The sequence below is a fragment of the Phaseolus vulgaris genome, chromosome 3, assembly GCF_051622355.1.
Source record: "Phaseolus vulgaris cultivar YP4 chromosome 3, ASM5162235v1, whole genome shotgun sequence".
NCBI classification, from domain to species: domain Eukaryota; kingdom Viridiplantae; phylum Streptophyta; class Magnoliopsida; order Fabales; family Fabaceae; genus Phaseolus; species Phaseolus vulgaris.
The window spans coordinates 11201958-11219068 of NC_143500.1; the positions used below are offsets into that span (position 1 = coordinate 11201958).

Sequence of the window (17111 nt, forward strand, 5' to 3'; positions counted from 1 at the left end):
CCGTATAAAATAGTATGAGAAAGTCTCTAATCTAAAAGTTTAAGGTTCAATGTTTGTAAGTCTTCTTTCTTACTCAATTTTTTGATTTCTAATTAATGTGAAACTTTTAAATACTTATATTCCGAATAGTGTTCCCTTAAGTGTGAATTAAGTTTTTTCACAAGTTTCTACCATAATAAGATTTGTTTGTCTCACTCATTTATCTCAAAAGACTTCTTATAATCCTAATTACTACTGGATTTTTTTTACCATAACAGAATATATTTATCTATGTTTGAGTTGATTAACAAGACAAACCATTTTGATACCACGATTGGAAATTTTCTATAGGGGAGAGATTGGGAAGATTCACCACTAATAAGTTTGAGTTGCTCATATAAGATAGACATCAAAATCTAAATGCTCAATGTATATAAATGACCTTTAGACTATGATGTGTGTTGCATTTTGTAACAATTCTTTTGTGTGGATATTGCACAATATCACGTCCAAATAATTTTTATTGTTTTGTTTAATTATTTAGAATAATATTAGTATAACATCTTGACTTTCTTTTTTAAATTTTTTGGTTTGAGTCTAGTATCATCTAATAATAAATATTTTAACTAAAAAACAATTTCACTTCACAACCTAATAATTTCGAATTACTTTTATTTTAAAGTCGTTTATCCATATTGATAGTCTCACATTCTACTTCAACTTTAATTCGAAGTTTACTTTTAATAAGATTTTGCATCGGTATGTTATTTGTTTGAACATTGTAAGTTGTTTGAATATTCAAATAGCCTTAACAATCATCAATAAATTTTAATTAAATAATATTTTTAAATCCACATTTAGATTTACTTTTACATAAATTGTATAAAAAAAATATTGATCCAAAATTATTTTATATTTCATTCATGTATGTTAAAATCAATGTAATATAAATCTTTCAAAATATATTTATTAAAAATAATTTTTATCAATAATTACATAAGTATTTTGAGGAAAGGAACATGTATTTCATTTACAGGCATTTCATTCTCTATGGCAAATCATTTGTCATGATCTATCGTTAAATTTTCATCAATTAATGTTTATAAAAATATCTTCATGAATAAATATATTATTACAAACATAACTTATTTGAGAGATATAATGTAGATATGTCCAAATTAAAGATAAGAAATATCAAAGAAAAAAGTGCAAGAATGTACTAAATGAAAAAGATAAGAAGTATAAAGGAAATGAAATTATTGCAGCAAAGAAAAGTATGTAAAAGTAAAAGAAACAGTTAAAACGTTCAAATAAATAATGAAAATAAAATAATTGAGAACATTGTTGTAATTCATCTCTCGGTAAGCATTTTCATTATTTATGATTTTATTATTTGTGATTTGTTGATAGAGGAATTTGACAATTAATTAAAAAAATACTTTTCGAACACAAATCGAAATATTTTATTAACAAATAAGAGTTTAATATGAGATTATACTAAGCCATAATATTTAAGAGATTTGTATTCTTAACTAACCATATATTCATATTTTCAATTGAGTGAAGGTAGATGTGACTACAAGAAAATCATGAAATAGAAACAAATTTTAGAGACTAAAAATAATTAGTTGATATAGTAATTAAATTAGAGACATTCTAGGGACTAAATAAATTTTTGGTTTTTAAATTAGTTTCTATTATTATTAAATTGGTATCTAATTAGCAACTGAAGTTTTTTCTACCAAATTTAGATTCTAAATAATTGGTAGTTAAAATTAGATACCCATTTAGAAACTACTTCACAATGATAGAAACTAATTTAGAAATCATTTTTTTTTAGTTTCTAAAATGGTCTCTAATTTAGTTACTATTGCAACTAATTATTTTAGTCTTTAAAAATTGATTTTTATTTGATGATTTTCTTATAGTGTGTATTTGGATATGATATTCTTATGTATAATTTAATATCTTATTATAAATCTTGTAATGATAAATACATGCGTGACATAATTTTATAAATAACATAAAAAATACTATAAATGAAAGAGATCATAAGATGAAGGAGTTATAGAAAAAGGATGGAATTATGAATAATATAGTTATAGAAAGAAAAACATATTATAAACAATAAAAGAAGTTATAGAAAGTATAAAAAGTTAGAGAAAATATAATAAAAATAAGATGAAAAAACATACAATTTTCTATAAAATCATAATAATAATCGTAGTAGGTGTCCAATAGTTGTTTAGATGTTTTAAGCTACCTAAAAATTTTCAAATTTTCTATTTATAGAAGAATTTTACATGGAATTTTAAACTATCGCACTTATTAAATCTTATGATATTTTGCATGTTCAAATAATGGTGACTATTTCTTTCGGCACATTATACGGACATTGATACAACACGAATATGGACAAGAAGACATGTATAATATCTAAAATGTAGGACACGAGAATACAAATTTATATATTATATAATTATGAATTATATAAATTGACGATAAAGATTTATGTGCACAAGTATGTTGCAGATTTTTTTTTTTTAGCAGAAAAATATTTTTCATGACTGTTTTAAAAGAATTTGTTTTTTATTTTTATAATCATAATAAATATTTATACAATAAGTTTGAGCATTTAGAAAATTAATGTATTTTTCCTTTTTAAAATTATGTTAGAATCGTACTAGAATTGTCAGAAATCCAACAAATACTTTTTGAATTGGACACTTCACGAATACGTGTCCTACAAGTGTCATACGAATATCGGTGTCCAATATGAGTATCCGATACCAACACATCATTTAAGAGAAGTGTCTAAGTTTCATATCATATAACGGCAACTGCTCTTTGTAATTCGTGTAATAATAATTGTTTTCTACCACAATTATGTAAAGCTTGATGTTTTCATGATAATTTCTTGTGGTTAATAATTTACATTCTTGTTTTCTTTACTTTTAATATAAAAAAATTAACATTTTGGGTAGTTGGTTGGAATGCTAAAAATAATATATTCTTTTTCTGGTGCAATCTTATAAATATTTTTAATTTATTTTTTAAATATTTTGTTAGTTGACTTAATGACCTGTATGGTATAACATGTATTTTTTTTTTAAATGTTTATATAATGCCAAATTTATATCAGATTATAATTTTATAGAGAATTTTTTTTTATTGAAATTGAACTCCACGTCAAAAATTATAAAGTAAGGTCTTTCACTTTAAAATTATCAAAAAAAAAATTTATTCTCACGTTCTACTTCTTGTTCGATCGGTCCCTATATTATCTACGAAATCCATACGATTAATCATAAATGTTTTGAGCTATAAACCTTTTGAAATTTACTATTTGTGATTTGCCTTATACCATTTTTTATATAATCTTTTTTTACTACACAATTCGAATTTTACTTCAACTTTTACATCTTAACTTCTTTAAATCAATAATTTTAACTATACACGTTTAAATACTATTTTGTTTTATAGATGATTTTTTTACCGTTCTAAATACTTTAAAATCATTCTTAACATATATTTAAGTGGGTTTACAAACATCCCACTATACATTACTACTAATCAATATAAGATAAATAACCATTCACATAATATTTACATTACCATTTTATAAATCTTTCAAAAATAAATTTTCCTCCTCAAATCATATTATATATACATAAATTCAGAAAAAAGAAAACAAAATATAAACATATAATATTTTTTATGAGATTATCCTATGTTACTATTGTGTAACACACTATAATTAAAATTGATAAAAAAATAAACAAAGACACAAAACAGAATACGTTAGAGTTTAAAAGCAAAACTTATATCCATGCATTTATTTAAATCTTATACGTATATTGAAGGGGAAAAATTCATACATTTCATCCACTTCTCATTCATATATTCTCAGGAATATAATTCTCAGTTCATTGAATAAATCTCTATAAAAAAAATCAAATATCTATTTCTCAGAAAAAAAGTCACAGGTCACATCTCATATCATGGACTACTCACAAACACTTGAATTTACTTATGAAAAGTCATGCATTGAATTAGTATAAAAAATTTACACTTGTCATACCACCTTCATTAAGTTGTCATTACAACAAAGCTACATAATAGGAACGCAATCATATGATAAAATGAATCCCTATGGCATGCTAGAAACATTTCTTTCTTACGTGCATATTAAATCATAGGAGCTGCCTTCAAACCTCATCACTTAATCTTTTTCTCTATGTGAGTTTAATATCAAATAGAATCGGAATATCTCATACATAATCTCAAATTCAATACATAGCTTAATTCATCTCTAACAAATTATTTCCTACTTGAAAATATTATGTTCACAACACACCATATTTCATATCACAACCATAATATCATAGATTTTATTTCATACATATACACCCAATTCAATTTAAATACTAATAAATTGCAACTCATCATCCATTACATTATAACAATATTCAAATACAATATATTAATCAAATAATATAGTGAAAGATAACAAACAATTATCATTTAGAAACATTTAAAAGCATGTTATTTCAAAATTTAGAAAACACTCTCTCACTCACCCAACACTTTGTTTGTTTGCCGAATTAAACACATGTTGCAATTCGTCCATACGAAAACTCTACTTGCCCAGTGACCAAAGTATTCACCTAACGACTACACCATTGAGTTTTCATAAAACAACTTGTTTAACAAGAATTTACTCACCTAGTGACCAAACTCTCGAGTTTTAAATTAATTGAATTTCACCAAATGACAGTTGGCTCGTTCAACGACCAAATCACTTGGAGTTTTTATTTAAACAATTCACTTAATAAATTTAACTTGTCATTACAAGAAAATCATTAAATAGAAATCAATTTTAGAGACAAAAAATAATTACTTGTTATATTGACTAAATTAGATATTGTTTTAGAGACTAAAAGAAGTATTGATATCTAAATTAGTTTCTATTATTAATAAATAGTTTCTAAATTGATATATAATTAGCTACCAACTTTAGAATCTAAATAATTTGTAGCTAATTAAATATCAATTTATAAACTATTTATTAATAATAGAAACTAATTTAGATACCAATAATTGTTTTAGTCTCTAAAATAATATATAATTTAATCAATATAGCAACTAATTATTTTTTACCCCTAAAATTTGTTTCTATCTAAAGATTTTTTAGTGTGCCCAGTGACCAAAACTCTCAAACTTTCAGTTAATTGATTTTTTTTTCTAGTAAGAGTTTTGCTCACCCAACCATTCTTCTTAATTCATAAATTTTACAAAATATAACAAGTGACCTAATTGGTTCAAGTTGAGTTTTTTCTTCATTTCCTATACTTAACATGAAATATTTTGTTCCAAAATAACAACAACTTGAATCAATTTGACTCAATTGAAATATTCTAACTTTTCACTACTAAAACATATATGACATATCACATTAAAATCTATTCACTTAAATTATACAACTTTTATCTCAATCACTTTCAGCCCTTTAATATCTCAAACATACCATACATAGCTAACCAATTTGTTTTTTAAGTAATCATCTTGCAACATTAACTTCTTCACCATATCTCTAAACATTCATTATTTCATATAACATTTATATCTAGATTCAAACGATTAGAATATATTCAAACAACACACAATTCTTGCATAAAAATCAAGATATTATGACCACGTCACTTTAACATTCAAATAATTTATCCTAAAGTCCTATAAAAAAAATATAGCTAATTTTCCTTATACAGACTTATCAAATCAATTAAGCTCCTAATTTCTCTATCTCATAAGTTAAACACGTATATAAAAGACTTCAATTAAAAATCTAAACATATAAACATATACTCACATTTCTGAACTAGCAAATATTCATCTTTACCGTAAAAACAAGACATGAAATCTTAGGCATGTAAACTTTTTCAAAAATCAACTGAAGAAGAGGGTAGAGTAAAAATTACTTAAAAATAAATTCTAATTAGACATAAATATTTTAGTCTCCACCAAAATCTATAAAGTAGACTCTGATATAAGAAAAAAATGACTAGATATTACAAAACTCTAGATATTTCAAAACTCTAGACATGATTGTTAACATATTTAATTTTCTATTGTAAATTATTGGGCTTTGTTTCTTTGGCCCAACTTTCCTTTTCTATTTTAGTTAGGTCTTAATATTTCTCTTATATATACACCATGTATTTTACTCTTTAATACACAAGTGAATAAAAGTTTATTTTATATTTAGTTTTCTCTACAAGTAGGGTTTATCAAAACCTTTTTTTTTTCATTATGATTACGTACAATTACGTACACTACATTAAAGCATCACATCAGACAAGGAATATTCATCATCTTCATTTACTGTAATATGGTATCAGAGCTCTTCAAGAGCTCTGCTGCGCTTCTCTCTGATTTTTATTTCCCTCTTTGCTGTTCTTGGTTATTTTTTTTGTTTTGTTTTTTTTTCTTTCTTTAAATCCTTGTAGACGATGGCTAATGCAAATCCCACACCGACTTCCTCTTCAAATGGAAACCCTACACTGATGCCCCTTTTGGAACAGCCGATGAACAATTTCCTATACTTACACCCAAGCGAGAATCTCGCAGCCTCGTTGGTGTCGCCTGTTCTTGATTCAACAAACTACCATTCGTGGAGTCGGTCCTTCATCACTGCTCTTAGTGCCAAGAACAAAGTGGAGTTCATACTTGGCTCACACCCGTGCCCACAAAGGGATGATCCCACTTTCTCGTCTTGGACACGCTGTAACAACATGGTTGTCTCTTGGTTAGTACACTCTATTTCAATCCCTATTAGGCAAAGCATTGTTTGGATGGACATAGCCTTTGACATCTGGAATGATTTAAAAGTTAGATATTCACAAGGGGATTTATCTCGCATTTCTGATTTGCAATTTGAAGCTATTTCTTTAAACCAGGGATATGTCTGTCACAGAGTATTTTACAAAATTGCGTATTATTTGGGACGAATTAGAGAATTTTAGACCTAATCATGTGTGCACATGCCCAGTAAAATGTTCTTGTTCTGTCATTTCTATTATAAATCAAAGAAAATGTGAGGATCGTGCTATGCAATTTTTAAGAGGATTAAATGATCAGTATAAAAATATCTGTTCTCATGTTTTGCTCATGGATCCCATTCCTGCCATATCCAAAAAATTTCCTTGGTTGTTCAACAAGAGAGACAATTATCCACTGTTGTTCATGCCCTTAGTCTTCATAGTCTTAACAGTAGTTGCACTACTACATGCAATTTCTGTGGTAAATACGGTCATACTGAAGCTGTTTGTTTTCGAAAAGTGGGTTTTCCTTCTGGTGATGCTAAAACTTCAAAGTTTTCTTCTACTAGAAAAAATTGCACTTTTTGTAATCGTCTTGGCCACACTGTCGACACCTGTTATAAAAAGCATGGGTTTCCTCCTGGCTACAAATCCATCAATAGGACATCCCAAGCCAACAATATGTTTACTACTAACTCTTCTTCTGAGTCTTTTTCTAAAGGACAGAATGTAAAGGGGATTCAACTTACATCACAACAGTGTCAATTCCTAACCAACATTTTGCGTCAGCAAAACCTTGAGGATCCTGCCCCTCACGCTCAAATTAATCAAGTCGGAACCTTCTCGACGAACAAAATCACCAATACTGAGCAATCTTCAACGGGTAAGTTTTTCTCTTCACTATCTGCTATAAAAGAATCTTGGCTTGTTGATTCTAGTGCCACTGATCATGTTTGCCACAATTTGAGCGCTTTTACTACTTTGACTAAAATCAAACCTGTCTTAATTAGTCTCCCAAATGGTCAAACTGTTTATGCCACATATTCTGGTTTAGTACACTTTTCGGCCAAGTTTTATTTGTCTGATGTGTTATATGTGCCTCATTTTCAATTAAACTTAATATCTGTTTCTAAACTCACACACCAACTTAAATGCACTTTAACTTTCACTTTAACTCACTGCATTATACAGGACAATCTCACCCAAGAGAGAATTGGTACAGTTGAAGCCACTGGTGGCTTGTACCCTGTCACTACCTTGCCTGCTTCTAGTCGCTCTAAACCACATAACTTTGCTCTTCTTATTAATTGTAATATCACGGACAAAACACTGTGGCACTATAGACTGGGGCACCCTTCACATGAAAGATTACATGTCGTACGTAAACAATACCCTTTTATTACTATTGATACTCATCATGTATGTGACACTTGTAGTCGTGCAAAACAGAGAAAACTTCCTTTCACTTTAAGTACTACTGCTACCTCTGCTATTTTTGATCTTGTACACTTTGATATTTGGGGACCCTGTTCCATAACTTCTATGCAAGGTTTTCGTTATTTCTTAACTATTGTTGATGATTACTCGCGTTATACTTGGGTTATTTTGTTGCATAATAAATCTGAAGTGCGTTCGCACATCATTAACTTCACTGTTTTTGTTCAAAATCATTTCCAAACTAATATCAAAACGATTCGTACTGACAATGGTGTTGAGTTTGCTATGTCCAGTTTTTATGCTTCAAAGGGAATTATACATCAAACATCTTGTGTTGAAACACCACAACAAAATGGCATTGTGGAATGTAAACATCAACACAAACTAAATGTAACCAGGGCCTTACTTTTTCAAGCAAATCTTCCTCCTATTTTTTGGGAATTTGCTGTAAATCATGTTGTTTTCTTAATAAATTATATTCCTACTCCATTACTTAATAACATCACTCCTCATGAACAATTGTTTGGAAAACCGTATGACATTTCTTTTTTAAAAGTGTTTGGTTGCCTATGTTATGCTAGTACCATTACTGCACATAGGAAGAAATTAGATGATAGATCTATCAAAGGTATTTTTCTTGGTTTCCCGCAAAATACAAAAGGTTATATTGTCTTAAATTTAAAGTTTCATCGCATAGAGATATCAAGACATGTAATCTTTCATGAAACCCATTTTCCATATAAATTGGATGGTGGCTTGCCTAGGGACCCCAACACTTTATCTCTCCCTATTTCTAACGCATATAATTCTGCTCTTGATTTTTTTTTCTGATACTGCACCTCCTGCTGAGCCGTGTGCCTCTACTCCTGCATCTCTTGCCGAGTCGTGTGCCTCTACTCCTGCACCCAATACTGGCCCTCCACCAGCCTTATTATCCTTTGATCTTCCAGCAAATAATGTCTCTGCTCCTGCATCCAACACTGCACCTCTACCAGCATCATCACCTCCTGCACCTCCAGGAAGCACCTCACCCCAATTTCCAAGAAGATCAACTCGTCCTCACCGACAACCTGCCTATCTTGTTGATTTCCACACAGCAACCAACACTGTAAGTAGTAGATATCCTATTCATAATTACTTGTCTTACAATTCCTTATCTTCTAATTTTAGAAATATTATTTCCTCTATCAATTCTCATCCTAAACCTCGCACTTATACCGAAGCCTCCAAACATGCTTCTTGGCAATCTGCCATGCAAGTTGAGCTTCAAGCTCTTTCTGCTAACAATACTTGGCAACTTACCCCTCTCCCTCCAGGAAAGAAAACTATTGGTTGTAAATGGGTATATAAAATCAAATATCATTCTGATGGCACTGTTGAGCGCCACAAAGCTACAGTTGTTGCCAAAGGGTTCACCCAAGTTGAAGGACTTGATTTCTTAGACACTTTTGCACTTGTTGCTAAACTCACTACCGTTCGCCTTCTCCTTGTTGTTGCCACTACCAAAAATTGGGTTTTAAAACAACTTGATGTCAATAATGCCTTTCTTCACGGTGATCTCCATGAAGAGGTATACATGACCCCCCACCTGGCCTCTCTCTTCCTTCTCCCCAGCATGTCTGCAAGCTTCAACGGTCTTTGTATGGTCTTCGTCAAGCTGGTCGTCAATGGTACGCAAAACTTTATACTTTTCTTTTATCAAATAAGTACTTTATCTCTGTTGCTGACCACTCTCTTTTTCTTAAATATAATAATGATAAACTCACTGTTATTCTTGTTTATGTTGATGACTTGGTCTTAACTGGTGATGACACGGAGGAAATCAATACAATTACTGCATCCCTTCACCATCACTTCAAGATAAAAAATTTAGGTAATCTCACCTACTTTTTGGGACTGGAAATTGCTCGCAACAGTACTGGTCTTCATTTAAGTCAACGCAAGTATACTCTTGATCTCCTTCAAGAAACTAGCATGCTTGACTCTGCACTTGTGGCCACTCCTATGACTCACACCTCCCGTCTCTCTCCCGACCAAGGCTCACCTCTCGATGCTGATGCCACTTCCCAGTACAGAAGACTCATTGGATGTCTAATTTACTTAACCAACACGCGACCAGACATCGCCTTCGTTGTCCACAATTTAAGCCAATTCATATCTGCACCCACAACTCATCGTCTCCCGTCTTTTGCGTTACCTCAAAGGCACCCCTGGTGAAGGACTATATTTTTCTCACACTAGTTCACTTCACCTTTGTGGTTTTAGTGACTCTAACTGGGCAACATGCCTTACCACACGCAAATCTGTCACTGGATATTCCATCTACTTAGGAGACTCCCTAATATCATGGAAATAAAAAAAGCAGCCAACTATCTCTCGCAGCTCCTAGCCGAGTATAGAGCACTTGCCACCACCACATGTGAGCTACAATGGTTGTCTTACCTCCTTCGGGATTTACATCTTCCTCTCTCCCAGCCTGCAACCCTGTATTGTGACAACAAATCTGCCCTTCAAATAGCTTCCAATCAAGTTTTTCATGAACGAACCAAGCACGTCGAAATTGATTGTCACCTAGTTCGTGAAAAACTTAACTCTGGTCTCCTCAAACTGCTGTCCATTACCTCTGCAATGCAAGTTGCTGACATATTCACCAAACTCCTTGCTTCCGCACAGTTCTCTACTCTCAAATCCAAGCTGGGTCTAACAAATATTTACTCCCCAGCTTGAGGGGTGTTAACATATTTAATTTTCTATTGTAAATTATTGGGCTTTGTTTCTTTGGCCCAACTTTCCTTTTCTATTTTAGTTAGGTCTTAATCTTTCTCTTATATATACACCATGTATTTTACTCTTTAATACACAAGTGAATAAAAGTTTATTTTATATTTAGTTTTCTCTACAACTAGGGTTTATCAAAACCTTTTTTTTTTTCATTACGACTACGTACAATTACGTACACTACATTAAAGCATCACATCAGGCAAGGAATATTTCATCATCTTCGTTTACTGTAATAATGATCGTAGGAGACAAGGAAAAATGTTTTAAAGAGATAATAATTTTCGTGAAATGTTTTAAAAAATAATAGTTTTTGTGAAATGTTTTAAAAAATAATAGTTTTTGTGAAATGTTTTAAGAAATAATAGTTTTGTGAAATGTTTTAAAAGATAATTGTTTTTTTAAATGAAATTTTAATATTCATAAACGTTTTAAATTAAATAATAAAATTCATATTTTATCCCAGTTAAACTATTTTTACTGTAAAAATTTAAACAAATTAACTAAGTCCTTTCATAAATAACTTTTAATCATTGATAGGTTTTATTGTGGATTTTCATTATTCGTGACATTAATGTAAAAAAGTTAACAAAATTTGACCAAAATATCATTATAAAATAAAATTATATTCAATTAATAAAATTTAGTTTTTATATAAAATTAATAACAATGAAAAAGATTAATCTTCCCCTCTCTTTTATATATATCTATATATATATATATATATATATATATATATAATGTAGCATAGTAAGTGTACCACAAGCTAAGTCATTAGTAAGACAATAATATTTGAGCAATGCCTTGTTGACAAGGAGTAAATGCCTAAGTTACAGACAAACCCAACCAAAAATCTCTCACAATCAACTCTGAAAAGACCAACGTGGAAAAAAGTCATCCCATGCTACGTAAGATGCATACTATGCTGCAACTTATTATCTGTTTTATTTTGTTTTGGTCTTGTTGGTTGTATTTGGGCATCTCATCTGTTCTATTACTTGGAAACTGTAAAACACACTCCTATGAATCACCTATATTATTGCATTGAACAAATCACCTTATAAAATAGCTAAAGTCATTTAAGCATTTTTTTTATTTTAAATATTATAAAACAAAGCAAACAAAGCATTAGACGCTCCTCCCTCCCCATAAGCGGATTCAAACAAGGTGAGGAATTTCAAGAAAAGAATCCTAGTACAGATTCCTCATTTTTCATTTTTCCTACTCCAGTTTTTCATTTAACCTTACAGAAAATTTCTAATAAAAGTTGTAAATAAAAATATTTTTTAATATGAATATTACATAAGCCCTTTTTTATAAGTGGATATAATAAGAAAAAGTGATATCTTTATTAAATAATAAAAAACTATTATACATCCTTTATAAAATAACTTAAACAATATTATAACTAGTCACTAATAACAGTAATCAAACTACTCATCACTAATCAAATTTTAAAATTGAATTAAATTCTATAATAATATGTATTTATGGTTGACTGAATGATAAAAATCTAACAATCTAACGTTTATAATCTTAACAAGTAAATTATTTAAAATTAAAGAGATTTATTCATTTTAATTGATCTCATATCTATGAATCATTTAGAATTGAAGAAAATTATTTAAACCACTCATGTATATAAAATCTATATTAAAATAATACTTTCATTCATGAACTTTTTTTCATATAACTTTTTTATTGTTGTGTTAGTAGCTATACATAATAAACACCTCTTGTATGTATATCACACACCTAAATAACACTTACAATTTTTCCTCGTATCACCTGTTATATCTGTATTCTTTTTCTTTCTCAGTATCAATTGGTACTTAAAGTGTCTATACATGACCTTTTAATGAAAAAAAACTTAGGTAAAATACTTTAGACGTTATTTATACTATTTTTCAATCAAAATTATAATTTTACTTCACTATCTAGCATGATAGAAAATTGCTTATTGAATTAAAACTTTGATTCTAATGATAAAAAAAAGCACCACGGAAGATTCTGCATCTAAATTTTATCTGTTTACTACGTGGACTAACTGATTTGATGGTCACAATACCTTCTTTTGTTACCTGTTAAACAATAAAAGAAATTATCTGTTATTCTCTGTTTACTCGAGTTGGACTTTCCACGTAATTAGTTTTCTGCCTCTTCAGTCTCCTAATCCTAAGCAAAATCTGTAGCAGAAGATGGTTAGGTAGCCCTTTACTTTTGTCCTAAAATCAATATTCAACTCGTCCACTTGGTGCATGGTTGGTTCTACGTTTTAACTTTTAAGCAATGGAATGAGCAACCAAACACATGGTTAGAGTAACAATAAGATGAGAATAACTTGAAATTTTTGTACTGGTGAATTTCTAAATGAATTTAGGCCATAATTGAAAACTGGGGTGTAATGACTCGATTTTGCTAGACTCCACATTATGTGCCAAAATGGAGAGAAGCACATTGTTAATATTTTTGTACTATACCAGATTACAATTATTCTGAGATCATTGTTTTAACTAAGGTTTCTTAAACAGAAACCACTTTATATGTTTTCACTAGCGAAACACTGATCTATCATGCATTGCCTTTCTTCTGACATTGCTGTTTTGCTGACCAACAAAAGATACCAAGAAAAAATTTAGCCTCACAGTGAAGAAAGAAGTCCGCTGTACATTTGTTGGGAAATATGCGGTGAAGGTCTCGTGCTTCAGGTGCAGTAAGCGGGGAGAGATGCTAAGCTGCCTGTTAGTCATTTTCAATTCCCTGGAGTGGACAACTAAAGGGACATATCACCCCCCAATTCGCTGATAACTTTCTCCACCTTAATCAACATATCTAATGATAAGAAAATGGATCAGGAATCTCTTGGACACAATTTGGAAGACTGTACATGGATCTAGCACATGACCTCTACTAATACCTAAGCTTTAATAGCATAACTAAAACTACCGGTGATACGAGGTGCATAAATTCATATTCAAACCAAACAAAATAAAAACTTTCTGAATTTTCCATTAGTATTCTGCCCTAGGACTGGGGAAAGGGAAACAATGATCTTAATAAATAAAACGGCACATCTTGGTTATACGATGTAAGAGACTAATATGCAATAAAAAAAAGGATTGCTACCTTGGAAGGAAGAATCTTCCATATACCTCTACATCAAAGAGAAAGAAACATTATGTTAATGGTAGAGAAGTTGCACTCTCAAAATATTTGCATCTTAGAGAAAACTTATATTATAATGAGCATCATATCAATGTGATTGTGTTAATCAAAGCATCAACCAGTGATATCTTTGCCAAAATTCAAAAATATGTACCACAATTTGGGATTTGAGCTCAATTTCCTCTGAAACAGTTGGTTGTTCTGCAACATATGATTTTATTCAAATGAAATAGGTTGTGATAGAAATCATAGCAAATATTAGGTTAAAAGAAAAAGGCTAACAAACCATGCTTGTTCTGAGAGCAATCCATTAGTAATGAGGAAAAACTGGGTGGCAAGGCTGGGAGCATGCCTTCAAAGTTGTGACTGGGTGTTGCTCCCTTTGCTTCGGATTCTGAAGGTTGCCCCACCTCATTATTCACAAATAGTGGCAATTGTGGAATGTAATTGTCAACCGGAGTCATAAAGCTCAGTTCTTCACAAGCCCTACAAATACAACAAAGTCAGTATTCATTCCAAGTCTCCGACATAATTCAGGGTTTGTTTGAAGAAACGTCTCCATAATTATTTCTAAGAGAAAAAAATAAAAAGAAAAAATGAAATCAGTTTCTCAATAAGTAAAAATTAACTTATGAATAAGTTAATTTGTAAAAGTTGTTTTCTGTTAGCTTCTTCAAAATTTGACTTTTAACTGATGCATAAGCTAAATTTAATTTATGAACAAGTTAATTTCATTTTAGCTTTTGATTTTTCTCTCCTAAAAGCGTTTATGGAGATGTTTCCTCCAAACATGTTAAGTCAATTATAATACCTCAATATGAGTAATAAAAACATATATCTACTCTAGATAAATGTGGAAAAACAGACAATAGATCAGTGAAGCTTATTTAACAATCTATCCAGGCCTAAGAACTCAGTTACATCCTCCTATTTATTCAATCCCGCAAACTCCTTTGTACCTGCTATAGGAGTGTTCGTTTGTTGACATGAACTCTGACTGCGATGAAATTTCAGAACCAAAGTCGGTATTCAAAGGTTCTGGGTTCTTGTCACCTTTCAGAATCTCCTACGAAGCAACACAAATCATCAAGAATTGACAAAGGAGAATGTGGTCTTAGAAGTTCAGCCCCAAGGTTGCGCATATTTTTGTCAATTACCTTTAAAACATCGATAAATGACTCTGCTTCATAGATTGATGGAAACCGCATAGCAAACTTTTGAATCTGCCAGAGGAAAATTAGCTGTGTAAAACTTGCATCAAGTGTCCATTAATCAATTTAGCCAGGTAAAACTCCACATAATAGTGTCACATTCACTCACACCCTACCAACCCAACCACCACGAGATGTTACAATTAGAAGATCAAGAATCAACATTGTATCTCCAGTTTGCTACTGATCTCACATAAATGACAAATCAACAATACTGAAGGAGCCATCATTGAGTTATCGTATCTACAAAGTTTACACAAGTCACAGAGGGAATTAACAAGTCTCCTGCTATGCAATCCAAAGAAAAAGCATTCTATTTCTATCAGACAAGCGTAATTTAATTAAGTGCATATTTCATATTCAGTTATCCAAAATCACGTTCAAATATCAACTAATAGTGCGTTTGAATTTTCATCACTGACTTGAGTTTCCAACTAAATTCCACGTCCAATTAACAAAATCTTATATGCTACTCTGTGCAGCTTCACTCCTAACATGCGTCATTTACACTGCAACAGGGGCATGCGATTTTAGGTAAATGTTCATACGTTTCTCACATTGAAGAATTGATTCTGAATCCAAAACTCATTTTGAATTGAGCAATTTCAGTAGTTGTCATGTTGGATAAAAATATGATATACAACCAATTTGCAAAAGATAAAAAGAATCATGCCTCGCCTAGGGGATCTCTGTAGCTAACTAGCACGGTTCTGATGCCCCTGGCAGGGTATCCAGAAACGCACGACACCTGAGGCCACGTGAAATGCAGCTTGGAGACGTAGTGCTCTTCCTGCCACATTATTCAAACACACCGAGCTCACAATTCAAATTGAAGGCGTTGTCGTCCGAAAAAGGAACGAAACAAATAAGGTTATTATTAATGAAGAAAAAGCAATGGCAACATTGAAGAGTTGGATGTATAAGAAGGTTGGAGTGGAGGAACTGACGAGGAGATCGGCGTTGAAGGAGATGGTGAGGAGAAGGTGGGAGAGGTGAGAGGAGAGGCGAGAGGAGAGGCGGAGGAAGGCGACGGAGGAGGAGGAGATCCAGCTGCCGCGAGGAGGGAGGGTGCGGAGGCGAGGAGGGAGAGGAAGGAGATCGGAAGAGGAAGGGAGAGAGGGATAGGGGATGAAGCGAGCGAAGCATATCTCCCATTGGTCTCTCACCTTCACCGATTGCTCCATCACTGCCACCGTGCCCGCCATTTTCCCTTTTCAAATTCTCTCTCTCGATTTTTTTGTTTATTTTAATTTATGTTCATTTATATATATACGCTTCTCGGAGGATGTATTATTATTGCTTATTAACAAACTGCATGCTAATTCATTATTCCTTCCTTTCTGATATAAAATTTAAAAAAAATCTCATTAACGGACTCTTAAAAGTACTATTAGACTTAAAAAAAATAATCAAATTCACATGCCAAATACACTAAAATTTACAGTAAAGATGCATTAATGATATCTTTAATGAAATGTTTTTCTTTAATGAGCCAGATAACATACATTTATATGTTAAAAAAGGGTTAAATTATAATTTTAATATTTTATATTTGCAAGTGATTTCATTTCTTCGTAATATAAAAAAAACTAATGAATTTTGTCCTGTTTTCAATTTGGCATATATTTTATTTTGATTTAATTGAATTTTAGATTCAACATATATCTTTAAGATATAACAAAAAATCAAATTAATTAATTAAATATGAAAAAATGTGTGTGTA

The 17111-nt window shown here is 30.9% G+C and overlaps 1 protein-coding gene across 1 annotated transcript; it reads right to left on the reverse strand.

Annotated features, from left to right (window-relative positions):
* Positions 1-13351: 13351 nt before the first annotated feature.
* LOC137806576 (poor homologous synapsis 1) lies at positions 13352-16661 on the reverse strand. Its single transcript, XM_068606777.2, has 8 exons — positions 16336-16661; positions 16062-16178; positions 15335-15400; positions 15137-15243; positions 14464-14663; positions 14332-14378; positions 14139-14166; positions 13352-13844 (listed from the first exon to the last, which is right to left on the reverse strand). Exons 1-8 carry the CDS (start codon positions 16591-16593, stop codon positions 13786-13788), a joined length of 882 nt encoding a protein of 293 aa, XP_068462878.1. The 5' UTR covers positions 16594-16661; the 3' UTR covers positions 13352-13785.
* Between the last annotated feature and the right edge of the window lie 450 nt (positions 16662-17111).

Excerpts from the sequence above, each read along its gene's own strand:
- LOC137806576 (XM_068606777.2), bottom strand. The coding sequence starts at position 16,593 with ATGGCGGGCACGGTGGCAGTGATGGAGCAATCGGTGAAGGTGAGAGAC. Across the intron at positions 15,401-16,061 it reads ACAGAGATCCCCTAGGCGAG|ATTCAAAAGTTTGCTATGCG; the intron begins GCATGATTCTTT and ends TTCCTCTGGCAG. Across the intron at positions 15,244-15,334 it reads CATTTATCGATGTTTTAAAG|GAGATTCTGAAAGGTGACAA; the intron begins GTAATTGACAAA and ends GTTGCTTCGTAG.